Source organism: Salvelinus alpinus, chromosome 19 (genome assembly GCF_045679555.1).
Source record: "Salvelinus alpinus chromosome 19, SLU_Salpinus.1, whole genome shotgun sequence".
Taxonomy (NCBI): Eukaryota; Metazoa; Chordata; class Actinopteri; order Salmoniformes; family Salmonidae; genus Salvelinus; species Salvelinus alpinus.
The window spans coordinates 38,766,191-38,793,035 of NC_092104.1; the positions used below are offsets into that span (position 1 = coordinate 38,766,191).

The 26,845-nt window shown below is 45.2% G+C and overlaps 1 protein-coding gene and 1 pseudogene across 1 annotated transcript; one reads left to right on the forward strand and one right to left on the reverse strand.

Moving 5' to 3' along the window:
- Positions 1 to 3,347: 3,347 nt before the first annotated feature.
- On the reverse strand, positions 3,348 to 10,130 carry LOC139545857 (glutathione hydrolase 5 proenzyme-like; annotated as a pseudogene).
- Positions 10,131 to 19,318: 9,188 nt separating this feature from the next.
- LOC139545858 (uncharacterized) lies at positions 19,319 to 26,631 on the forward strand. The gene is made up of 3 exons (XM_071354064.1): positions 19,319 to 20,541; positions 22,980 to 23,223; positions 25,741 to 26,631. Exons 1-3 carry the CDS (start codon positions 19,403 to 19,405, stop codon positions 26,629 to 26,631), a joined length of 2,274 nt encoding a protein of 757 aa, XP_071210165.1. The 5' UTR covers positions 19,319 to 19,402.
- Positions 26,632 to 26,845: the final 214 nt, after the last annotated feature.

Consider the following 26,845-nt stretch of genomic DNA (forward strand, 5'->3'; position numbering starts at 1 on the left):
AAGAGGTCAAACAGACAGCTCCTAATACAATCTGGTAGAGAGCAACGGAATTATCCAGCAGATTTCAATAGGGATGAGCTCTGCTTATGAAACATCACTCATTCCCCAAGGGGGATTTTTTTTTTTATGGCCCCATAGCAACACAACAGCTCTCAGTTTCTCACATTTGGAGCAGACAAGCTCTTCCCTCTGCACCTCCTGACAGACAGAAGACCAAATTGATGATATGAGGAGCTGTTCTGTTAGGGGTGTCAACAGTAGGATGCTCTCATAATCTGTGATGCCCGAAATTAACTTTCAGTATTACCTCAACATTTTTCTATCACCAACATGATAGACCACAGCTAATATAACACCACTCCCATGACAAATCAGATATTACATATGCCTATCCAACAGTGATCTGTATTTATGAGTCAGTGAATGTTTTCATAAGGTGTCACGCAGCATATGAATAAATGATAAAGGCCATGTGGCTGTAGGCCTGTTAATATGCTTGTGGCCACCAAATATGAAACTTTCATTAACTCAGAGAACATATAGGTAAAATAAACAGAGCTATCTTATAATACAGATATTAAAATAACAACTATACTATTAAAATGAAGAAAGGATCAATAGAAATAATTTAATTTTAGAAATGATGATAACATTAATGCTGTTAAGTACTAAAATAGGATAGAAATATATATATTGCATAGACATATTGTATAGATACATATTAACAGATATTAAAAGTCTCCTTCCATATACAGTACCAGTCCAAAGTTTGGACACACCTACTCATTCAAGGGTTTTTCTTTATTTTTACTATTTTCTACATTGTAGAATAATAGTAAAGACATCAAAACTATGAAATAACACATATGGAATCATGTAGTAACCAAAAAAGTGTTAAACAAATCAAAATATATTTGATATTTGATATTCTTCAAAGTAGCCACCCTTCACCTTGATGACAGCTTTGCACACTCTTGGCATTCTCTCAACCAGCTTCATGAGATGTGCCTCACAAGGTGTGCCTTGTTAAAAGTTAATTTGTAGAATTTCTTTCCTTCTTAATGCATTTGAGCCAATCAGTTGTGTTGTGACAAGGTAGATGTGGTGTACAGAAGATAGCCCTACTTGGTGAAAGATCAAGTCCATATTATGGCAAGAACAGCTCAAATAAGCAAAGAGAAACGACAGTCTGTCATTACTTTAAGACATGAAGGTCAGTCAATACGGAACATTTCAAGAACTTTGAAAGTTTCTTCAAGTGCAGTCGCAAAGCCATCAAACACTATGATGAAACTGGCACTCATGAGGACCGCCATAGGAAAGGAAGACCCAGAGTTATCTCTGCTGCAGAGGATAAATTCATTAGAGTTAACTGCACCTCAGAATGCAGCCCAAATAAATGCTTCACAGAGTTCAAGTAACAGATACATCTCAACATCAACTGTTCAGAGGAGTGTGTGAATCAAGCCTTCATGGTCGAATTGCTGCAAAGAAACCACTACTAATTTGTATTTTTTTATTTCACCTTTATTTAACCAGGTAGGCCGGTTGAGAACAAGTTCTCATTTACAACTGCGACCTGGCCAAAATAAAGCAAAGCAGTGCGACACAAACAACAACACAGAGTTACACATGGAATAAACAAACGTACAGTCAATAACACAATAGAAAAGTCTATATACAGTGTGTGCAAATGAAGTAAGATTAGGGAGGTAAGTGAATACGGCTGCACAGTATTGTCTTTTATCAATGGCGGTTATGATATTGTTTAGGACCTTGAGCGTGGCTGAGGTGCACCCATGGCCAGCTCGGAAAACAGATTGCATAGCGGAGAAGGTACAGTGGGATTCAAAATGGTCAGTGATCTGTTTGTTAACTTGACTTTTGAAGACCTTAGAAAGGCAGGGTAGAATAGATATAGGTCTGTAACAGTTTGGGTCTAGAGTGTTTCCCCCTTTGAAGAGGGGGATGACCGTGGCAGCTTTCCAATCTTTGGGGATCTCAGACGATACAAAAGAGAGGTTGAACAGGCTAGTAATAGGGGTTGCAACAATTGCGGCGGATAATTTTAGAAAGAGAGGGTCCAGATTGTCTAGCCCAGCTGATTTGAAGGGGTCCAGATTTTGCCGCTCTTTCAGAACATCAGCTGTCTGGATTTGGGTGAAGGAGAAATGGGAAGGCTTGGGCAAGTTGCTGTGGGGGGTGCAGAGCTGTTGTGGGGTAGCCAGGTGGAAAGCATGGCCAGCTGTAGAAAAATTCTTATTGAAATGCTTGATTATCATAGATTTATCGGTGGTTACAAAGGACACCAATAAGAAGAAGAGACTTGCTTGGGCCAAGAAACACGAGCAATGGACATTAGATCAGTGGAAATCTGTCCAAATTAGACATTTTTGGTTCCAACCGCGGTGTCTTTGTGAGACGCAGAGTAGAGGAACGGATGATCTCCACATGTGTGGTTCCCACCGTGACGCATGGAGGAGGAGGTGTGATGGTGTGAGGGTGCTTTGCTGGTGACACTCAGTGATTTATTTAAAATTCAAGGCACACTAAACCAGCATGGCTACCACAGCATTCTGCAGCGATACGCCATCCCATCTGGTTTGCACTTACTGGGACTATCATTTGTTTTTGAACAGTACAATGACCCAAAAGTCACCTCCAGGCTGTGTAAGGGCTATTTGACCACGAAGGAGAGTGACGCAGTGCTGCAAGGGATGACCTGGCCTCCACAATCACCCGACCTCAACCCAATTGAGATGGTTTGGGTTGGATCGCAGAGTGAAGGAAAAGCAGCCAACAAGTGCTCAGCATATGTCGAAACTCCTTCAAAACTGTTGGAAAAGCATTCCTCATGAAGCTGGTTGAGAGAATGCCCAGAGTGTGCAAAGCTGTCATGAATGAGTTGGTGTGTCCAAACTTTTGACTGGTACTGTATATTATTTAGTACATACATTCCAGTACTGGAATAGTATCCAATAAGTTATAGAAAAGGGGATGGGGAAGAGAAGAAAAGAAAAGACAGATCTAGCATTGGGCACTTACTCAATCATCCAATACATTACAATGAAATGTGCTCCTATTTATGACTTAATATCACAGGTTGCTGCTCTACACCTTGCCTGTTGATGATGTAATAAATGGGATGAGAAGCATTTGCTTTATGCACAATCCATTAAAGGCAAAACTAAAAATGCGCATCTCACACTTTGTTGGAGGTATAATCAGATCCATGTCCATGCTACAGTTGCTCTATATTGACAGTTGGAAGACTGTCCATATCCACTGACAATGACCAACGGTCTGGCAGATTAATACCCAGCTGCCTTGCCCATCCTTCTGGCATGTGAAACTACTTAGATACAACCATTGTCCTTCTCCACTGTATTGACCACGTTGTAAAAGTACTTTGGAACTTTCACCGTGGGCCCTAGAGCCTTCAGATCTTCCACAATAGTCTTATGGAGAGAGGAAGACAGTTATAGGAACAGGAGGCTGTACACACTGAATTATGAGCACAATACATACAGAAATGACTGAAATCCCTGGGAATACTACCCCCTCACATGTGTAAAGCTGTGATGGACCATCATTTATTAGAAACATAACTGAATACTTCTTTAATCTTTGAGTTCCATGATGTGTGCTCTTACTTGGTCAAAGTCAGGTTCAAACTTTAGCGCGTTCTTGCAATCCACAAACACAACATTGACAGCGATAGCCTTTTCCAGACTCTTTCCAAACAACAGGTGGGTCTAGGAGAGAAATAGACAAACGAGACCATGAGGAGACAGACTACTGCCAGGGAGCTTATACTGCATGTGGACTGAAAGTGAATGTTACGATGACAGTGTGTTTAAGGTACAGAGTGTTTTAGAACATACAGTGAAATATTGGCCACACAGTGGAGTATGTGGGTCTTCCACGAAATGAGTGCCTTTTGCGTCCCTGTTAAGTAGAAGTTGTCTACCAATATTACGTTTTACAAGCCTGTTATATTAAAAGAAGTTCCCTTTAATACAGACCACATGGATAATTCGATAAATCTAATAAAGACTTGCTAAACTGCTTAAATTCAGCATTTTGATATGTTCATCAGTGCACCATCTGTGACTTCTATGAAGATTTTAACCCACTTAACCACAAGATTCCAAGTTTTCACCATCATTGTAATGCCCTAGCTGTTATGTTGCTTTAACAAAGTCATTTCTGAAGATGATAATTAATCTCGTGTGATTAGTGATCCCTCATTTTAAGGTCAACCCTGTTTCGTGAACTGAACTCTGAACTCTTTTAATATGGTGAAACTGTTCCTTAAAAAAATGTTATTAATAAAAGAAAGTGTAAAATCAGGTGAGCGGGTTCTACTCTTTTTGGCCATTTTCTGGTGTTTTGTGATGGAAAACTGAGAGGGTCGAGCATAACACATCAACCCCGAATTTCTTTTTCAATAATTAAACCAAAAATGTGAAGCGTGAATTCAATTGCCATACCCTGTTTCACACAACAAGCTTCCATTCCCCCTGTCACAATGGAATTTATCGCTGGTTTAAGATGAAATCGTGAACCCTGTTATGGTCAACCCTGTTACTTTATTTGGCAGTTAATAGGCACTTCATATAGTCATTTTTTTATTTCACCTCTTGGGATGGGAAAACATGTTTTTATGAAGTTGAACATGAGCTCTTTAGGACAGCGATTCTCAACTGGTGGGGGAGGTTTTGAATGGGCAACGAGTGTCTGAGTAATTAAAAAAAAAAAAAAAACGTATATTTTTAATCACAAATACTCCAGTTTGAACTTAAACGACTAAAACCAGATAGAAAGTGTGTAGAAATTATAATGAACCTATAATTTAACCTGTGAACTATTGTTCTTTATTACAGTATTTTCAATATACAATTATTAGTGCTGTTATTTAGCGGATTTCGTTGATTTTGTGTTCTCAAACCAGTGACCTTAACATTCTTCATCAAGAATATGGGCAACATTTAATTATTGACAATGAAAAAAGTGGGACTGTTGTTCCCTTGTCATATAACTGACACACATACTATCAATATTAAAAATAGTTTTCCAGATATTGGAAGGAAAAGAATGTGCAATGTGAATATTGGATCGCCACTGAGACAACCTGGTTCAATTTGGGAACCGAGGCAAAACCAGTTGAGAACCACTGCTTTATGACATAATGTTAAAATTTGGTGAAATGTAACATTTCTTTAAACATTTCTTTTAAAGTTACACTTCACAAAAGGACCCATGTTCAGTAGTTGAATGTTACACAGATATTTGTTATTGTGTGTCTCAATGTATCTGCATATATACAAAGTGTATGTTGATCCGATATAGTTAATACCATGGTCACTTACCAAGGCCATCCCTGTGGTGATCATGCTGCCACTCGACCCGCCAATCACCAGGGTTTTGTACTTGGACTGCAAAACAACAGCGGACATGGAGGTGGGAGGCTGCTCACTTGCAAGCCAAACCATAAAACCCATCATTAAGGTGGCATTATGATCTGCATTCCCACAGACATCTGACAACTCATTGTTGAAAATGACACTGGTTACAGGGGAGAACACTCTGGATCCAAACCTGTGTGAAGGAAAAGATATTTGACAAGTCATTGACAATTATACATCTATGACATAACCCCAATGATGGTCGTTGTAAGGATTCTACACCGTGAATTACTCACATGTGGTTGATAGTGCAGATAACAGACACAGCAGTTCCATCCTCAGTCATCACAGACACATGTGTGGTGCCCATGGTGTCCAGGTATGGAGTGACTATGTTGTACTGGGCATCATAGGTCTCATCACCGCTAAACATGGCCCTGAAGTGGTCAGCAAACTGCTGCTCAGTGAACTTAAGTGCTCTCTGGTCAAAGGAAGGAAATGGACCTTGATCAGGGATGTTGGAGTTACACTATATGTTGCATTACAGTAGCAACAGTATACTGTATGTTGAACCACTAGCCACTTCTTGTTTCACCCTCTTGGATGGTTTGCTGTTCAGTTTGGAATAAACTGTACACAGTTCTTAAGATCTGAATTAAATATCTTGAGGGCTGGCTTTGTGTGTGAGTGACATATAGATCCTATTAAGTTACTATTCTAATTCCTAATTCTATAGTGAGTGATTTGAAAAGGTGTTTAGCCCTGAGGCATGGCTGCAGAATCCTGTGATGCCATAGTCAGATGCCTACGAGTATACAGCCATGTCTCAGGGCTAGCAGGTGTGCAGTGATAAGACATCTTGTGAACAATCTGTGAAAGAAACCTAGGAATATCTGATCACAGTAGTTTAATAGATTCTGCTTCAGCACATAAGATTGTAATAATCCTTTGCTGTTCCTGGCTGACGACAGCTGAGCATAAAGGAGAGAACTCAATAAATCCGTAGCTCAGTCTCAGTGCTGGTGGCAGGCCTCTGGTAAATGCCTTCAACAACAGGCCCCCAAACAACATTTGGAGTTACTGTGATGGCAAATGGCATTAAAACAAACATGAATTCTAGTGAGGTTAGCTGCTCATGTTCCACATTGCAATTTATGGATCAAAGCTCTCAGTTTCCACAGAAGCCAGTAACACAGGCTTATGACTTCACTAACTTCACTAGAGTAAATGACCCACACAGAAATGTGATATTGGCTAAATGGGGTCTTTTCTCACATTTCGTGACCACTCCACTCTGTCAAAATGAGCAGGGATGGATAGTAGTATTTAAGACTGGAGCACAGCAAAGCTTGCAGCAGTGCCTTATACTCCCGAGTGCCACAGTGGTCTAAGACACTGCATCTCAATGCTAGAGGTGTCAATACTGATCCTGGTTCGATTCCAGGCTGTATCACAACCGGCTGTGATTGGGAGTCCCATAGGGCGGTGCACAATTTGCCCAGCGTCGTCCGGGTTAGGTCTTGGCCGGGGTAGGCCGTCATTGTAAATAAGAATTTGACCTTAACTGACTTACCTAGTTAAATAAAGGTCAAAAATAGCTGATGCTGTATATAATGCTCCCTTGTCACTCAACATGAGCCTGAGAGTACCCTGTTGGGGTTAAACAGCACTTAGATCATTAGATTTACGAAGCGTCTTGGTCTTGACCTATACTGTATCATTCCTTAATGATTTGTGGAACTTACTCCTGAGTTAGTGTGGATCACGGGTGTACTTCCTTAGTCCGTTGGAAAACTTACAAGCTTCGATGTAGCGTTGATAGGTTAATAAAGAGTATTTGCTCTCCCATCAGAGAAGCTGAGTTTAGGGTGTATGCTATAGACAAAAGTCAAATGTAATAAGGAGGTGGGAATGCATGTTGTCTGGTCTCCATGAGGCTTTCAATCTTCATATTCTTATCATCAATGTCAGTTATGCGTCAGTTTAACCAAATATCAATAAGCTAATGATGATTGTTTATGCTCTACATAAGAGCCTATCTTTTATGTTGCAGATTAAATCCTCTGCTACTTTTCCAGTGTAAAAAGCATCTGCCCCTTGGTTTGCAATTTTCTCCAATGTGTCAGCAATTTTTTCGAACTTCACAGTGTCTCCAACCTTCAGCAGGATTCCATCCTTATCTATAAACAACTGACTAGAGGACAGGTCAAATGTAATTTTCTTGCAATGTGATGACAGATAGATGGGTTGACAGTTGCTCTCTTGAAATACTTTTAAACAAAATATCAGCTTGTTTTACGACTTTTTAATAAACAATGTAAATGTAAACACTGTATAGCCCCAAAACATGGTTCAAACTATAATGTTGATATCATGAATGGTCAGTCCTTATATCCATAGCTTTGTCCATGAATTTCAGAGTGGTACAATTTTTCCAGCCCCATCCCTCAGCTGTTGACCAAATCAGTGGGAGGATGGCGCTTTGTTATTGTTTGAACTGCAGATTGGCGCTGCAGGTCCGGGTGTTTCTTACCGTAATGTTAGGGTGGTTCTCATCCCTGTTGATCAGTGGGATAAAGCAGCCCAGGACAGCAGACTTCTCTCTCTCTCTCCACAACGGTCTTCGGTCACGGCATCTATCTATCTCCATATCCCTGAGATTGTTATTATTTACTGATTGTAGCTTAGTTGATGTTTGTCTGGTTTCATACGCACCGTAATGGTAGGGTCTCATCCCTGTTGATCAGTGGGATGAAGTGGCTCAGGACCTGGGGTACATGGAAACCCTCTCTGGCCAGCTTGATGGTGGTATGGAAGAAGCTGGCCCAGGGGAGTTTCCCAAACAGCCAGTCTGCCTGCTCATACCCATGGATCTCTCCAGGGACACCAATCCATTGGCTGGCTGGAATCAGGGGTGGGGGAAAACAGACTTTTTACACACCATTTATCTCTCTCTCTCTATCTGAAATGGTCTTCAGTCATGGTATCTATCTCCATATCCCTGAGATTGCTATCACTTACTGATTGTAGCTTAGTTTGTTTGTCCGCAACATGTTTAAAGGCCCAGTGCAGTCAATTTTCCTCTGTTTAATATATTTTTCCACATTATGAGGTTGGAATAATACTGTGAAATTGTGAAAATGATGATGTAATTTTAATGTAAGAGCTTTTTGAAAAGACAGCTTGAAATGTCAGCCTGTTTTGGTGGGATGGAGTTTTGGCCTGCCTGGTGACATCACCTCCTCCCCACTCCCAGCAGGACCGGTTCCAGGCATGAGCGACATAAGCGATTGCTTAGGGCCCCCGGCTGCAAGTGGCCCCAACCAAACATTATTATTTTTTATTTTTTTAAACCAAAATACAGGTATCGGGTCTAATTTGAAATGCAAACAGCCCCCATGGTTTAACAACAACCCCACCCCTCCCAATTTGCCAGTTACCCACTGATATGTATAAAAGGGTTATACCTGCAAGAAAGTGGTAAATCATATTTTTTTGACCATTTTAATTGAAAACAATGACAGTAAGGTACTTAATTGTTACCATTGAGATAAAACATGTTTTTAAACGGCTGTATTGGACCTTTAAGCCTATCAGGAGTAGATTTATTTTAGGGATTTTGCCAAGCCATTCAATTTCGACTAGTATAGTAATTTCTCTAATTTTCTGTGGAAGTTTGCCCTATTATGTTTACAAATGAAGATGATGTTGGTTTATAGTCTGTATAACAAACTGACTAGTGGTATTTAAAACAAAGCCAACTGACTGGCTGTTCACTGTGTGTGGTCTTGGCTCACAGCGCAGCACATGGCATTTTTGGCCATTTGTCCAGTTTAGTGCGTTTATAATCCCATTTTATTGAAAAGGGGAGAAGTCAAAAGGAAGCCGCAAAACCATCTGCCTCTTGCAGTGAGAGGAGAACCAGAAGCAGGCTGACATTAGCAGACAGCTTGTCAGAACGGAGGCAGGAGTTTTGGGGTCTGGAGAGGAAAGGTAATTTATGGAAATTAATCATATATATGACTGTAGTGGCTCTAAATGTCATCATTAAATAATGATTTTAAACCAAGGAATGAAAATCCTTGCCTATAAACCAGCATAGTGTGTTTGTCACTTGACATACTGCCTTAATCAGTAAGATATAGCTGCCCCAGGATTACTGGAGTTTCACAGAATTCCCACCACGAAGCCAACATGAAGGAAAGCTTGAGTAACTAGAAAAACAGCTCACACTGCGCTGAGAAAGGACATGCTTGTCAGCAACAGAAACAAGTCAAGCCATGTTCATGTTTAGTCATTTTCACTCCAAATACCTGTCATCAGTTGAAAGATCTGTGGGCATCCACTCAGTAGATCAGGATTAAACTCCTGAGGGACGGACCGTGCCTTTGAAATAAACAAAGGTACATGGCATGAAAAGTGTTTATCCCCCCTCTGAGATTTCAATAGTTGGATGTCTGTGTGGTATCTTGTAGTAGGGGGATGAAGTGTCCTTACCACCGCTGTCCATCACCGTGAATATGGACCCCCGCCAATGCCCATACTTTGTGGGTTGATGACAGAGGTGCACAGTAACGCAGCAATGGCTCCATCTACTGCCGATCCTCCTTTCTGCAGGATGTCCCCTGATGGGGGTTTACATGTAGTGAGCCTGGCTATCTGTCTGTCTGTGTCCAGTATAGTCCACCAAAATAACGCAAATGCCAACAAAGAGCTCAACATCTACTGTAGATGAACAACCACAAGCTACAGCACCACCCCACCCCCACATACCTCAGGGTGACCTGGACAGGTCACTCACCTTCCAGGAGACAACAGCAGCCAAGGTCAAAACCAGGAACAACCTCATCTCCAAACTAGCTTTCTCAACATGAGGTGCCGCTACCACCCCTCTTTGTACCACAGCACGAGCACTCTCATTCTCAGCAGCAGAATAGACTTTAAAACTGGAGGAGAGGGTATCACTTTTTGAGTTTAAAGCTCTGATAGAGGAAAATGTTGTTGACCATAGGGATTGTTTTTATTGTATTGTGCTCTACTATGTACACACTGACCTCTTACATTTAAGTCATTTAGCAAACACTCTTTACCAGAGCAACTTACAGGAGGAATTAGGGTTAAGTGCCTTGCTCAAGGGCACAGGCAAATGTTTCACATAGTTGGCTCAGGGATTCAAACCAGGAACCTTCAGTTACTGGCCCAATGCTCTTAACTGCTAGGCTACCTGCCGCCCTCTTGGCCACGTTCCAGGAAATTAACTTTAAAACTGGAACATTTTCTCTCAGCCTCGCGTAGAATAGCAGGAAATTAGCTCAGGGATTCTTGAAAGTCGGGACAATCCTTTTGCTGTTGCATTCTTTTAGCTTAAAATGTACATTTAGGGGAATTTTATAAGGGAAAAGTTTTGTTTTTGGAATTTTTAAATACTTTCAATTTTATGAATTTCCATGCTGGCTCTAAGCCTGGAAATGCCCTTGTCCGGAGCAAAGGATCCCAATTTCAAACTGTCCAAAAAAGTGTTTAATTTTGTTTTAAAGAAACTGGCAAAAATGTATATTAACTGAACATTTTTCGTATGTAGTTTCTTGCAATAGCCCCCCGGGCAACGAAGGAGTGGCATTTCAAGGTCCTGGAGTGACCTAGCCAGTCTCCAGATCTCAACCCCATAGAAAATCTTTGGAGGGAGTTGAAAGTCCGTGTTGCCCAGCAACAGCCCCAGCCCCAAAACATCACTGCTCTAGAGGAGATCTGCATGGAGGAATGGGCCAAAATACCAGCAACAGTGTGTGAAAACCTTGTGAAGACTTACAGAAAACGTTTGACCTCTGTCATTGCCAACAAAGGGTATATAACAAAGTATTGAGATAAACTTTTGTTATTGACCAAATACTTATTTTCCACCATAATTTGCAAATAAATTCATAAAAAATCCTACAATGTGATTTTCTGGATTTTTTTTTCTCATTTTGACTGTCATAGTTGAAGAAGTGTACCTATGATGAAAATTACAGGCCTCATCTTTTTAAGTGGGAGAACTTGCACAATTGGTGGCTGACTAAATACTTTTTTCCCCCACTGTATGTGTGTAGGCATTCTACTGTTTGTGTGGAGGTATGTGCGTAAGTAGGGAGTGAGTTATAAAATGGATGTCTTTGTATTGTGGACTTGAGAACGTTCTCGTGAATAAACTGTACGAACCTTTTGCAGAAGCTGAGTCTTTGCCTAATTATTATTATACCCAGGGTCTTACAAACCTCAGGGATTGGTCAAAGCTTATTGATTGTTAGTTATTATCATTGGGATTGAAAATTCTCGTGACAGCTTTATGAGTATAATATTATGCATGTAATGAAATAGGCTAGTATAACACTTATGTTTGTTAGCCTATGTTACTATGTTGCTTGCTATGTTATTACACATAGGGCAACAATATTCCGTTTTCTGTCCAACTAGCTTACATAACATTGGATATAATTTCACACAGTTTCATCATGATAATGTGTGTAGCCTGCAGCAAAACAATTACAACCTAACTAGCACATGATTTATTTGGTTGACTTTCATTGAGGTGACATCATAAAGGTTTTGTGTGATTGTATTGACTAGGTCCTGAGCTCAGTAAGGGGAATTTCCGATACTGTAGGCTAACTTCAAATATGTCTATATTATGCAGATATTTTGTATCTTTTGTGATATATTGAGTCTTTTGGGGTGTCTTATGCCTAGAATTAGCCTAGGAGGTTGTATGGTTCATTTGGTTCCTATTCTGAAAGTTTGATAAATTGTGCATAATGACATGTATATTTAAGTGTGCAAGAAATGTATTTAGGGTGTCAGACTCATATACTGTATTTCAATGCAAATTCAGAAATATTTTGGAGCACCCTCTGGCACTGGCCAGGATGAGGAGCCATCTACCTCGTCAGCCTCACAGGTGTCTTCACAATGTTGTCTAAACCTGAGGATGAGGATGAAGACCCATTTGCTTCCACTTCTCCCCAGCAGGATTCTTCAGGTGTGTTTGTGCACATGCACATGTGTGTGTGTGTGTGTGTGGGTGTGTGGGTTCACACACATGTGTTTATGTGTGCATCCCTGCATTACATAAACAAAACAAATAATTTCCCTTTTCCAAAGTTTTAAGTTTCCACATTGTAGGTAACAATGATGATTTTATTATTACTGGGTATGTATGTGGGTTGTTCCACCTCCATAAATTCTGTGAGTAACGTGTGAAACTAATGCCCATCTGCTCTCCATTAGAAATGCTTGTAGTGGCATCCCCACCAAATCCTGCTGCTGAGGATGAACCACTGTCTACAGACCCTGCTGACTGGCCTTCAGTTCTGACAGAATTCGGACACAACTAGTGGTTCAAGTGAGGTACCACCTAAATTTGTTTTCCCAAGGAATGAGAGTGATGGAAGAAGTTGCCACCACCAGTATTTCAGGAAGACCTTAGTGAGTGGTGAAAAAATCCCTAGAAGTTGGTTGGTGTATTCTGAAAGAAACAACAGCCTCTTCTGCTTCTGCTGCAAACTCTTTTCTAAGAAGAACATTTATTTAGCAAACTCAGGACTGACAGACTGGAAATATGCAAGTTCTTTGCTGACTTCACACGACAGCAGCCCAGAACACCAAAGCTGCATGAAAACATGGAATGAACTGGCAATGAGGATCAAAAAAGGGGAAACAATTGATAAGCATGAGATGGCACTTGTGGAGGCTGAGAGGATAAGATGGAGAGAGGTGTTGACACGTCTGACTGCTATTGTGCAGTCTCTGACAATTAGAAATCTGGCACTAAGGGGACACACAGAAACACTGTACTCTCCATCAAATGGAAATTTCCTCAAAGATGTTGAACTGATGGCACAATTTGATCCAGTCATGTAAGAGCACCTTAACCGTGTCCAAAAAGGGACCTCGAGTCGCACCACCAGCTACCTTGGCCACCAAATACAGAATGAACTCATTAATTTGTTGAGCAGCAAGGTCATTTCAATAATGGTGAGTGACATCAAGCTGGCAAAATGTTTCTCTATCATTCTAGATTGCACCTGTCACGCCCTGACCTTAGAGAGCCGTTTTATTTCTCTATTTGGTGAGGTCAGGGTGTGATGTGGGGTGGGCTACTATGTTTTGTATTTCTTTGGTTTTGGCCGAGTGTGATTCCCAATCAGAGGCAGCTGTCTATCGTTGTCTATGATTGGGAATCATACTTAGGTAGCCTTTTTTCCCACCTATTGTCAGGTTTTGGCCAGGACTGTTCTGGTTTTTTGTCACTAGATGTCCCCATTGCACCTTTTTTGTACCTTTTGTTTTTCCCTTGCTCTAATTATTGTTTGCACCTGTATGTCGTTCCCTTGTTAGTATTTAATCCCTGTGTGTTCCTCAGTTCCTTGCTCAGTGTTTGTATGTTAGCACCCAGCCCCAGCCCAAGCCTTGTTGTGAACATATATTTTTCTCTTGTTGGATTTTCCAGAGGTTCTCTGGTTTTGTTCTTTTGTATTTTGGATTAGTCTTTTGAGGTTTGTTTTTCCCTTGCTGTTTTTACCACTTTGTGGATTTTCTTTGTATTTTGGAAGATATCTATTTTTTATTAAACCACCATCTCTAGTACTGCTGTGTCTGCCTCATCTTCTGGGTTCTGCCGATTTAGTGACTGTTTCTCGCACCGGGTCCTGACAGAAACACTGAGCCATTAAAATGAACCCAGAGGCAGCCAGTACCCAGGACTTTTTTCCCATGCTGTCCCACCACGAGGGGACTGTCCAACGTCACGAAGCTGCTCTGGTTCAGCAAGAGGCCTTAATGGCTGGACATTCTCAACTTCTGTCGGAGATGATGACTTCCATAAAGCAGATTTCTGATCAACTTTCTCCTGCAACCGCTTCTGCTCCAGTTCATCAGATTCAAGTGCCCGTGGCAGTTAACCCCCTGGCTGAACCTCGTCTGCCGCCTCCCCAACGGTTCTCAGGTGATCCGAGTGGTTGTAAGGGGTTTTTCACCCAATGTTCTCTCTCCTTCGAGCTGCAACCCTCGTCATTTCCCACCGACCGGTCCAAGATAGCATATATCATCACCCTGCTGTCGGAAAAAGCCCTAGCCTGGGCTACTGCTGTGTGGGATGCCCAAAGTCCCTGCTGTGCCAGCTACTCTACCTTTGCTGAAGAATTCAAGCGAGTGTTTCAAGGTCCTACCAGCGGTCCTGACTCAGCCAAACAGCTCCTGACTCTCCGCCAAGGTCGGCGCAGCGTGACGGACTATGCCATCCAGTTCCGCACGGTGGCAGCAGCGAGTGGCTGGAATGACGAGGCGCTCACAGTGTGCTTTTTGAAGGGTCTTTCCGACACCATCCAAGATGAACTGGTCACTCGGGAACCACCGGACAACCTCGAGTCCCTGATCAAGTTGGCTTCACGCATAGACCAGCGTCTGAGAGAGAGAGAGCTCAACCGTAGATCTCTCACCCTAGCTCCTATCGGTCCCAGCTCCGAGTCTCCACCTTTATCCCCGCTGACTCCACCGGAAACCATGCAGGTTGGACGCATCTCCCAGGCTGAGAGAGACCGCCGGATGAGGGAGCGATGCTGTCTATATTGCGGCAAACCGGGCCATTTCCTCTCCACGTGTCCCGGGCTCCAGGGAAAACGCACTCTCCCGTGCAGGCCTGGGAGGACGGTAACGGGAAACATAACCTCCTCTCATCCATCCAACTCCCGCCTGCTCATTCCAGTTACCCTTTCCTGGGACAACCACGAGCTTCCCCTTCAAGCCTTGGTAGACTCTGGAGCCAAATCAAATCAAATCAAATGTATTAGTCACATACACATGGTTAGCAGATGTTAATGCGAGTGTAGCGAAATGCTTGTGCTTCTAGTTCCGACAATGCAGTAATAACCAACAGTAATCTAACCTAACAATTCCACACTACTACCTTACACACACACACAAGTGTAAAGGGATAAAGAATATGTACATAAAGATATATGAATGAGTGGTGGTACAGAACGGCATGGCAGATGCAGTAGATGGTATAGAGTACGGTATATACATATGAGATGAGTACTGTAGGGTATGTAAACATAAAGTGGCATAGTTTAAAGTGGCTAGTGGTACATGTATTGCATAAAGATGGCAAGATGCAGTAGATGATATAGAGTACAGTATATATACATATGAGATGGGTAATGTAGGGTATGTAAACATTGTATTAAGTGGCATTGCTTAAAGTGGCTAGTGGTACATTTTTACATAATTTCCATCAATTCCCATTTTTAAAGTGGCTGGAGTTGAGTCAGTATGTTGGCAGCGGCCGCTAAATGTTAGTGGTGGCTGTTTAACAGTCTGATGGCCTTGAGATAGAAGCTGTTTTTCAGTCTCTCGGTCCCTGCTTTGATGCACCTGTACTGACCTCGCCTTCTGGATGATAGCGGGGTGAACAGGCAGTGGCTTGGGTGGTTGTTGTCCTTGATGATCTTTATGGCCTTCCTGTGACATCGGGTGGTGTAGGTGTCCTGGAGGGCAGGTAGTTTGCCCCTGGTGATGCGTTCTGCAGACCTCACTACCCTCTGGAGAGCCTTACGGTTGTGGGCGGAGCAGTTGCCGTACCAGGCGGTGATACAGCCCGACAGGATGCTCTCGATTGTGCATCTGTAGAAGTTTGTGAGTGCTTTTGGTGACAAGCCGAATTTCTTCAGCCTCCTGAGGTTGAAGAGGCGCTGCTGCGCCTTCTTCACAACGCTGTCTGTGTGGGTGGACCAGTTCAGTTTGTCCGTGATGTGTACACCGAGGAACTTAAAACTTTCCACCTTCTCCACTACTGACCCGTCGATGTGGATAGGGGGGTGCTCCCTCTGCTGTTTCCTGAAGTCCACAATCATCTCCTTTGTTTTGTTGACGTTGAGTATGAGGTTATTTTCCTGACACCACACTCCGAGGGCCCTCACCTCCTCCCTGTAGGCCGTCTCGTCGTTGTTGGTGATCAAGCCTACCACTGTAGTGTCATCCGCAAACTTGATGATTGAGTTGGAGGCGTGCATGGCCACGCAGTCGTGGGTGAACAGGGAGTACAGGAGAGGGCTCAGAACGCACCCTTGTGGGGCCCCAGTGTTGAGGATCAGCGGGGTGGAGATGTTGTTACCTACCCTCACCACCTGGGGGCGGCCCGTCAGGAAGTCCAGGACCCAGTTGCACAGGGCGGGGTCGAGACCCAGGGTCTCGAGCTTGATGACGAGTTTGGAGGGTACTATGGTGTTAAATGCTGAGCTGTAATCGATGAACAGCATTCTCACATGGGTATTCCTCTTGTCCAGATGGGTTAGGGCAGTGTGCAGTGTGGTTGCGATTGCGTCGTCTGTGGACCTATTGGGTCGGTAAGCAAATTGGAGTGGGTCTAGGGTGTCCGGTAGGGTGGAGGTGATATGGTCCTTGACTAGTCTCTCAAAGCACTTCATGATGACGGAAGTGAGTGCTACGGGGCGGTAGTCGTTTAGCTCAGTTACCTTAGCTTTCTTGGGAACAGGAACAATGGTGGCCCTCTTGAAGCATGTGGGAACAGCAGACTGGGATAAGGATTGATTGAATATGTCCGTAAACACACCAGCCAGCTGGTCTGCGCATGCTCTGAGGACGCGGCTGGGAATGCCGTCTGGGCCTGCAGCCTTGCGAGGGTTAACACGTTTAAATGTTTTACTCACCTCGGCTGCAGTGAAGGAGAGCCCGCAGGTTTTGGTAGGGGGCCGTGTCAGTGGCACTGTATTGTCCTCAAAGCGGGCAAAAAAGTTGTTTAGCCTGTCTGGGAGCAAGACATCCTGGTCCTCGACGGGGCTGGTTTTCTTTTTGTAATCCGTGATTGACTGTAGACCCTGCCACATACCTCTTGTGTCTGAGCTGTTGAATTTCGACTCGATTTTGTCTCTGTACTGAGACTTAGCCTGTTTGATTGCCTTGCGGAGAGAATAGCTACACTGTTTGTATTCGGTCATGCTTCCGGTCACCTTGCCCTGGTTAAAAGCAGTGGTTCGCGCTTTCAGTTTCACGCGAATGCTGCCGTCAATCCACGGTTTCTGGTTTGGGAATGTTTTTATCGTTGCTGTGGGTACGACATCGTCAATGCACTTCCTAATGAACTCGCTCACCGAATCAGCATATTCGTCAATATTGTTGTTGGACGCGATGCGGAACATATTCCAATCCGCGTGATCGAAGCAGTCTTGAAGCGTGGATTCAGATTGGTCGGACCAGCGTTGAACAGACCTGAGCGCGGGAGCTTGTTGTTTGAGTTTTTGTTTGTAGGCTGGAATCAACAAAATGGAGTCGTGGTCAGCTTTTCCGAAAGGGGGGCGGGGGAGGGCTTTATAAGCGTCGCGGAAATTAGTATAACAATGGTCTAGTGTTTTTCCAGCCCTGGTAGCACAATCGATATGCTGATAGAATTTAGGGAGTTTTGTTTTTAGATTAGCCTTGTTAAAATCCCCAGCTACGATGAATGCAGCCTCAGGGTGTGTGGTTTCCAGTTTACAAAGAGTCAGATAAAGTTCGTTCAGGGCCATCGATGTGTCTGCTTGGGGGGGAATGTATACGGCTGTGATTATGATTGACGAGAATTCCCTTGGTAGATAATGCGGTCGACATTTGATTGTGAGGAGTTCTAGATCAGGTGAACAGAATGACTTGAGTTCTTGTGTGTTGTTATGATGATCACACCACTTCTCGTTAATCATAAGGCATACCCCCCCGCCCCTCTTCTTACCGGAAAGATGTTTGTTTCTGTCGGCGCGATGCATGAAGAAACCAGCTGGCTGCACCGACTCCGTTAGCGTCCCTTGAGTTAGCCATGTTTCCGTGAAGCAGAGCACGTTGCAATCCCTGATGTCTCTCTGGAATGCTACCCGTGCTCGGATTTCATCAACCTTATTGTCAAGAGACTGGACATTGGCGAGTAGTATGCTAGGGAGTGGAGCGCGATGTGCCCGTCTCCGAAGCCTGACCACGAGACCACCACGTTTTCCCCTTTTTCGGCGTCGCACAGGGTCGCCGGCTGGGATCAGATCCATTGTATTGTGTGGAAGGCAAAACACTGGATCCGTTTCGGGAAAGTCATATTCCTGGTAGGAACGATGATGAGTTGACGTTAATCGTATATTCAGTAGTTCCTCCCGACTGTATGTAATGAGACCTAAGATTACCCGGGGTACCGATGTAAGAAATAACACGTAAAAAAACAAAATACTGCATATTTTCCAAGGAACACGGAGCGAGGCAGCCATCTCTTTTCGGCGCCGGAAGTGTGAGCCGCAGGTAACTTCATGGATGGTGTCTGGGCGAAGGAGAATGGCGTTCCCTCTGAACCTCTAAGTGACCCCATAAGGGTTACTACGTTGGATGGAAGCCCTTTGGGATCTGGACTTGTCACTCGTGTCACTACCCCCTTGCGTCTTTCAGTTTCCCAACACCAGGAAGTGATGAACTTTCATCTGACCTCGTGTTCCGAGTTCCCTCTCGTCCTTGGATACCCCTGGCTTCACAGCCATAACCCTCACATCGACTGGTCTGTGGGCACTATCAAGCAGTGGGGTCCTACGTGCCAAGCCACTTGTATCTTCCCAAGTTCCCCGAGTTCCCCTCCCGAGTCTCTAGAATCCATCGACCTGTCCCGAGTTCCCGAGTGTTACCATGACCTCAAACCGGTATTTAGCAAACAGAGGGCCACCAAACTACCACCCCATAGACCTTACGATTGCCCCATCGACCTGTTTCCGGGCACCTGCCCCCCCAGGGGTCGGATCTTTTCCCTATCTCCTCCCGAACGAGCTGCTATGGATACCTACATCAAGGACGCTCTGGCAGCAGGCCTCATGCGTCCATCCACCTCGCCGGCGGGAGCAGGGTTTTTCTTTGTGGCCAAAAAAGACGGGGGATTACGTCCTTGCATCGACTACCGGGGACTTAATGCCATAACCGTCCGTAACCGCTACCCGCTACCCCTTATGGCCACAGCCTTTGAGCTGCTCCAGGAAGCAGTGGTCTTCACTAAGCTTGACCTGCGGAACGCATACCATCTTGTGCGGATCAAACCCGGTGACGAGTGGAAGACCGCTTTCAACACGCCTACTGGTCACTACGAATACTTGGTGATGCCCTTCGGCCTGACCAACGCCCCGGCTGTGTTCCAAGCGCTCATAAACGATGTGCTTAGGGATATGCTTAACATTTTCGTGTTTGTTTACTTGGATGACATCCTCATCTTTTCGAGCTCCCTTCAAGAACACACTAAGCATGTCAGACAAGTGCTCAAACGCCTCCTAGACAGCCATTTGTACGTTAAGCCGGAAAAGTGTGAATTCCATTCCTCTCGAGTACAGTTCCTGGGATTTGTAGTGGAACCCGGTCGAGTCCAGATGGACCCCAAGAAGGTAGGGGCGGTAGCAGATTGGCCCACCCCCAAGTCCGTTAAGGAAGTTCAGCGTTTCCTGGGCTTCACTAACTTCTACCGCAAGTTCATCAAGAACTTCAGCTCGGTGGCAGCCCCTCTCTCAGCTTTAACCAAGGGTGGCAACACAAGGTTTCTGTGGGGAAGAGAAGCTGAGACGGCCTTCCAAGGACTCAAGCAGCGCATCCTCTCTGCTCCCATCCTGACACTACCGACGGCGGATGAACCTTTTGTGGTGGAGGTAGACGCATCAGAGGTTGGTGTTGGAGCTGTCCTGTCTCAGAGGGGTGAAGACAAGAGGCTTCATCCTTGCGCCTTCTTCTCTCACCGGCTTACCCCGGCCGAGAGGAATTACGATGTGGGGGATCGTGAACTCCTAGCGGTTAAGATGGCATTGAAGGAATGGAGACACTGGCTCGAGGGGGCTTCTCAACCGTTTCAAGTGCTTACGGACCACAAAAATCTGGAGTATATCCAGCAGGCGAAGCGGTTGAACTCCAGACAAGCTCGATGGTCTCTTTTCTTCAGCCGATTCCAGTTTATTCTCACCTATAGACCCGGGTCGAAGAATCTCAAACCGGATGCCTTGTCACGAGTCTACTCTCCTGCCATTCGAGAAGATACTGACATGACTGTTCTTCCTGCCGCTAAGATCGTGGCTCCGATCTCGTGGCAAGTGGAGGATACCGTGAAACAAGCTCAAGCCATCGAACCGGGCCCTGGAGGAGGTCCTGCTAATCGGTTGTTTGTTCCCAAGGCAGCAAGGTCCCAAGTCCTTCTGTGGGGGCACTCCTCTCGCCTCACCTGTCACCCGGGCGTAGGTCGCACCTTGGAGTTCATCCAGCGTAAGTTCTGGTGGCCCACCATAAAAGAAGACGTTGCCACTTTCGTCAAGGCCTGTTCCGTGTGCTGCCAGGGCAAATCTTCTCACCTCCGCCCTCAAGGACTCCTTCACCCTTTATCTATTCCCCACCGACCCTGGTCCCATATCTCGCTGGACTTTATTACTGGCCTTCCTCCGTCCCATGGTAATACTACGATCCTAGTCATCATCGACAGGTTTTCTAAGGCGGCCAGGTTTGTTCCCTTGACCAAATTACCTTCTGCCAAGGAAACAGCTGAGTTGGTGATTAACCATGTGTTCCGAGTCTTTGGCATCCCGCAAGATATGGTTTCCGACAGAGGTCCCCAGTTCGCCTCAAGGTTTTGGAAGGCCTTCTGCCAACTCATAGGGGCCACGGCCAGTTTATCTTCAGGGTACCATCCGGAGTCCAACGGCCAAACTGAGAGGATGAATCAGGAGCTGGAAACCACCCTCAGATGTATGGTTTCCAACAACCCATCCACATGGTCATCCTTCATTGTTTGGGCTGAGTACGCGCACAACACCTTGTGCTCCTCCTCCACTGGTATATCCCCGCACGAGTGTCAGTTTGGCTATGCTCCTCTATTGTTCCCGGACCAGGAGGCAGAAGTCAGAGTGCCTTCAGCCTCGAGGTTCATCAGACGCTGTCGGCTTACGTGGAAGAAGGCCCGTCTTAATCTTCTGCGTTCCTCACAGCAGTACCAACGACAAGCCAACAGACGTCGCCGTCCCGGTCCTACCCTGTACCCCGGCCAGAGAGTATGGCTCTCAACAAAAAACTTACCGCTACGGGTGGAGTCTCGCAAGCTGTCCCAGAGATTCATCGGACCCTTTAAGATTGCCAGGAGAGTCAATCCCGTTACTTTTCGCCTGCACTTACCCAGATCCCTTAAAATCAATCCCACATTTCACATTTCTTTATTAAAACCTGTTGTTTTTTCTCCCCTTATTCCGGCAGGCAGACCTCCCCCTCCGCCCCGTGTCATCGGAGGCCAGTCGGCTTATACCGTCCACCGGATACTGGACTCCCGCCGGGTGCAGCGGTCCTGGCAGTATCTGGTGGACTGGGAAGGCTACGGTCCCGAGGAGCGCTCCTGGGTTCCTGCCAAGGACATACTGGACCCTGACCTCATTCGTCAGTTCAGGGCCCTCCACCCTGAGAAGGCTGGTAGGAACGTCAGGAGCCGTTCCTAGGAGGGGGATTCTGTCAGGTTTTGGCCAGGACTGTTCTGTTTTTTTGTCACTAGATGTCCCCATTGCACCTTTTTTGTACCTTTTGTTTTTCCCTTGCTCTAATTATTGTTTGCACCTGTATGTCGTTCCCTTGTTAGTATTTAATCCCTGTGTGTTCCTCAGTTCCTTGCTCAGTGTTTGTATGTTAGCACCCAGCCCCAGCCCAAGCCTTGTTGTGAACATATATTTTTCTCTTGTTGGATTTTCCAGAGGTTCTCTGGTTTTGTTCTTTTGTATTTTGGATTAGTCTTTTGAGGTTTGTTTTTCCCTTGCTGTTTTTACCACTTTGTGGATTTTCTTTGTATTTTGGAAGATATCTATTTTTTATTAAACCACCATCTCTAGTACTGCTGTGTCTGCCTCATCTTCTGGGTTCTGCCGATTTAGTGACTGTTTCTCGCACCGGGTCCTGACACCTATGTTGTGGGATCTTGTTTTTGTACAGCTCTTGTAGCCTATGGAACGGTACGTTCCTTTTGGTTTCACTTTGTTATTTTGTTGCTGGTTCTCATTTAAATAAGCATGATGACCACAAATTACGCTGCGCCTTGGTCTCCTTCAAACAACGGACGTTACAGCACCTCAGATGTCAGCCACACTGACAGTTGTCAGTTGTGACTAGAATTGTGTCACTGAAGGAGGAGCCACACATAAAGGAACATTTTATGGGGGTTTTGGAGGCAGAGGAGTCCACAGACCAACATTTGGCATGCCTGATTCTCAAAAGATGAGAGGAGCTAAAAATTCCTTTTGAGGACTGCAGAGGACAGTCTTATGATAATGGGGCTAACATGAGAGGCAAAACAAAGGTGTCCAAGCCAGACTCCTGGAAATGAATCCACAAGCTCTATTTGTGCCATTTGGGGCTCACACATTGAACCTGTTTGTGGCTGATGCTGCTAAAAGTTCTGTCGATGCCACAGGTTACTTTGGCATCTTACACAAACTGTACACCTTGTTCTCAGCCTCCACACAGCGATGGGCCATCTTGAAAAAAACATGTGGATATGACTTTGAAGATGTGGACTGAGACAAGGTGGGAGAGTAAAGTTAAGAGCGTCGAGCCGTTGAGGTATCAGGCAGCAGTGGTGAGAGAGGCACTGATTGAGGTGAGGGATCAAACCAAAGACCCTATGATAAAGATTGAGGCCCAGTCCTTGTCAGAGGAGGTGGGATCATACTGCTTCATCATCTGTACAGTGGTGTGGTATGACATCTGGAGCCAGATCCAACATGTGAGCAAGCTGATGCAGTCTCCCAGTATGCATGTGGATGTTGCAGTCAGTCTTCTCAGAAAGACAGAGAGAGGTCTCAGCAACTACAGGGCAACAGACTTTATGACCGCACAAACGTCAGCCAAGGATATTTGCGAGGGTATGAATGTAAAGGCCGTTCTTCAGTACAACAAAAAAAGGCTGAGGTCTACAAAGTGGCACTTTCATATGAATCATTTGATGAGCCTTTGAGTGATGCCCTGAAGAACCTGGAGGTGACATTTTTCAGTGTCGTTGCTGATGCTGCAACCTCAGCCCTTCAGGAAAGATTTTCCACATTGTAAAATGTGGGAGAGAAGTTTGGAGTGCTGTCAACCTTCCAAAGTCTCTCAAATGAGAAGCTGACAGAACAATGTGAGGCCCTTAGTATGACACTGCACTATAAAGAACACTCAGACTTGGATGGCAGAGAGCTTGCACAGGAACTGAAGAACTTACCTGACTTGCCATCGAAGACCATGACCCTGCTTGAGCTGCTGATATTTATACACGAAAGGGAGCTCTCAGAAATGTATTCAAATTTGTGCACCACTCTCAGAATTAGTCTTACTCTTCCAGTGACCCTAGCTGAAGCAGAGAGGAGTTTTTCAAAGCTGAAGCTCATCAAATCCTACCTGAGGTCCACCATGTCACAGGAACGCCTTAGTGGCCTTTCTGTCATCAGTATTAACCAAGCAATTGTTGGGCAGATTTCTTATGATGATGTAATTGATAACTTTGCATCAAGGAAGGCAAGAAAGGTCAGGGTTTAGATGGCAGTTGTGCAATTAAGTTTGTGTATTTCTTGTTTGAAGTGCACTAGTGTAATAATCAGGTTATCTTCTTTAAAAGTGTGTTATCCTATTTGTGTATTTGTGTGATATTGTAACACTTGTCGTCTGGAGGAGAAGAAGAGGACCAAGGTGCAGCGTGGTAAGTGTTCATATCATTTAATAAAATATGCAACACTAAACAAAACAACAAACACGACAAACGCACAGTCCTGAAAGGTGACACAAACACTAAACCGGAAACAACCACCCACAAACACAGGTGGGAACAGGCTACCTAAATATGATTCTCAATCAGAGACAATGATAGACAGCTGCCTCTGATTGAGAACCATATCAGGCCAAACACACAGAAATACAACATTTTTACAACATTTTTACAACATGCGCATCATCACTAGCACACTACGATCCACCCCGCTTCCCTGGCTCCTTGTCCTAGCAAACATCACCCCCGCACATATCCGAAGACTTGAAACTACCCACAAAATGATTGGAAAAGTCTGCAACGCCCCACACCTGCCACTCCATGTGGAGCTCTTCAACCCACCAAAGAAAAGCCTCCCCTCAAGAAAGCCAATTTGGAAAGACCCACCCACTGACGAATTCAACAAAAATCTTACCTGGACACACGAATGATAGTCACTGGACCGGACAAATAAGCACCTCATCACTACCCCACACAACAGCCCCCTGGTTTCAACCTCCCCAGGAAGGAGTGGTCCACCCTCAATAGGTTCAAGACTGGCCACCTCCCATGCCTCGCCAACCTCCACCGATGGGAAAAAAATGAAGCCCCTTCTGTGCTTTTGGGGTGGAGCAAACTATAAACCACATTCTTGAAGTCCCAGTGGAGACCTACTCCCCCTCAACACAGCAGGACCGGAAGCAACCGCTTGGCTCTGTGATTTTGTATTTGCGAAATAAATAAATAACATCTGTCTCAATGATGTGAATTGTGTAGTACGAAGCACCATTAGGTTATAATTAACTTAATCTGATAGCTTCAAGCCCAACTGTAGATTTATAGCTGTGTTTTTTCGTCTATCTGTTTTTGTTCTAGTCTCCCAGGTTACGACCTGTTTTGCCTGTCCTGACCCTGAGCCTGCTTGCCGTCTACGTCTGCCAACTATTATATGTATATATATATATATTTATTTTTATTTTTTTATTTTACCCCTTTTTTCCCCCCAATTTCGTGGTATCCAATTGGTAGTAGTTACAGTCTTGTCTCATCGCTGCAACTCCCGTATGGACTCGGGAGAGGTGAAGGTCAAGAGCCATGCGTCCTCCGAAACACAACCCAACCAAGCCGCACTGCTTCTTGACACAATGCACCTCCAACCCGGAAGCCAGCCGCACCAATGTGTCGGAGGAAACACCGTACACCTGGCAACCTGGTCAGCGTGCACTGCGCCAGGCCCGCCACAGGAGTCGCTAGTGCGCGATGAGACAAGGATATCCCTGCAGGCCAAACCCTCCCTAACCCGGACGACGCTGGGCCAATTGTACGCCGCCCCATGGGCCTCCCGGTCGCGGCCGGGCCGAGACAGAGCCTGGGCTCGAACCCAGAATCTCTGGTGGCCTTAGACCACTGCGCCACCCGGGCGGCCCTACGTCTGCCAACTATTAACAGAATTACTAACCCCTGCCTGTCCCCGACCTGCCTTTTCCCTGCCCCTGTATATTCAATAAATCTCTGAGACTTGAACCATCTGCTTCACGTGTCTGCAACTGCGTCTCATCCTGATAGTACGAACTGGCCATGACTGAACCTGCAGACTCGGACCAGCTCTGCAACACTGTCTCCTCACAAGGAGCCACCATTGGAAGACACAAGGAGTTACTACATAACCTTATGGAAGGATTCCACACCTTGGCGGAATACCATGACGATGCCGTCAGTGCATTGTTGGAACTACTCCGCGGACTATCTATTAGGCAGCCAGCCACAACGGAAACCTCCCAGACTCTCAGTAACCCCACTACCAGTGTTGCTTCTCCCCAACCTGGCTTCCCGAGAATCCTGATTACCTCCTCCGGAGCGATTCTCTTCCAGTGCTCCCTCATTTTCGAGCTGCAGCCCTCTTTGTTTCTGTCGGTCCGTTCAAAGATAGCATATCTTACAAAGCTGATGTTCGGGAGGGCACTCACCTGGGCTACGATGGTGTGGGAGAAACAATTCACCGTTTGCCTTAATCTGCAGTATTTCGTGGCGGAAGTAAGGAAGGTGTTCGATTCTCCATTGTCTGGGAGAGAGGCGGCTCGGAAGCTACTTCAACTGCGTCAAGACTCCCGTAGTGTTGCAGATTACGTGGTAGACTCTCGCACTAAAGCCACCAAGTGTCCCTGGGACCTGGAATCCCTGTTCAACTCGTTCTTTAATGGATTATCGGAGGGAATTAAGGACAAGCTTGCAGCCCGGGAGCTGCCCTTGGACCTCGACTCTCTCATAGACTTGACCATAAAGATCGATGGGCGACTACGGGAACGCAGTAGGGAGAGGAGATCTGTTCCCGGGCACACATGCCCCTCCACAGTGTTCCCCTCACCGCCGAAAGAACCCCAGAAATCCCAGACGCCTGCATTCCCGAGACAATCCGATGTCGACCGAGTTCCCTCAGAAATCATTGAGGACTGTTGACTCTCCTCCTCCGGCGCCCATGCAGCTGGGCAGGGCTAGATTGTCCCCTGAGGAACATTTACGCAGACTGAGCTCTAAAAGCTGTACAGGGAGTCCCTCATCTCCCATTACTCATACTCCTCTCCATGCTATCCTGTTGTGGGGTGACGGGTCTAAATCTCTCCGGGTGCTCATGGACTCTGGGGCCGACGAGAGCTTTATGGACAATACCATG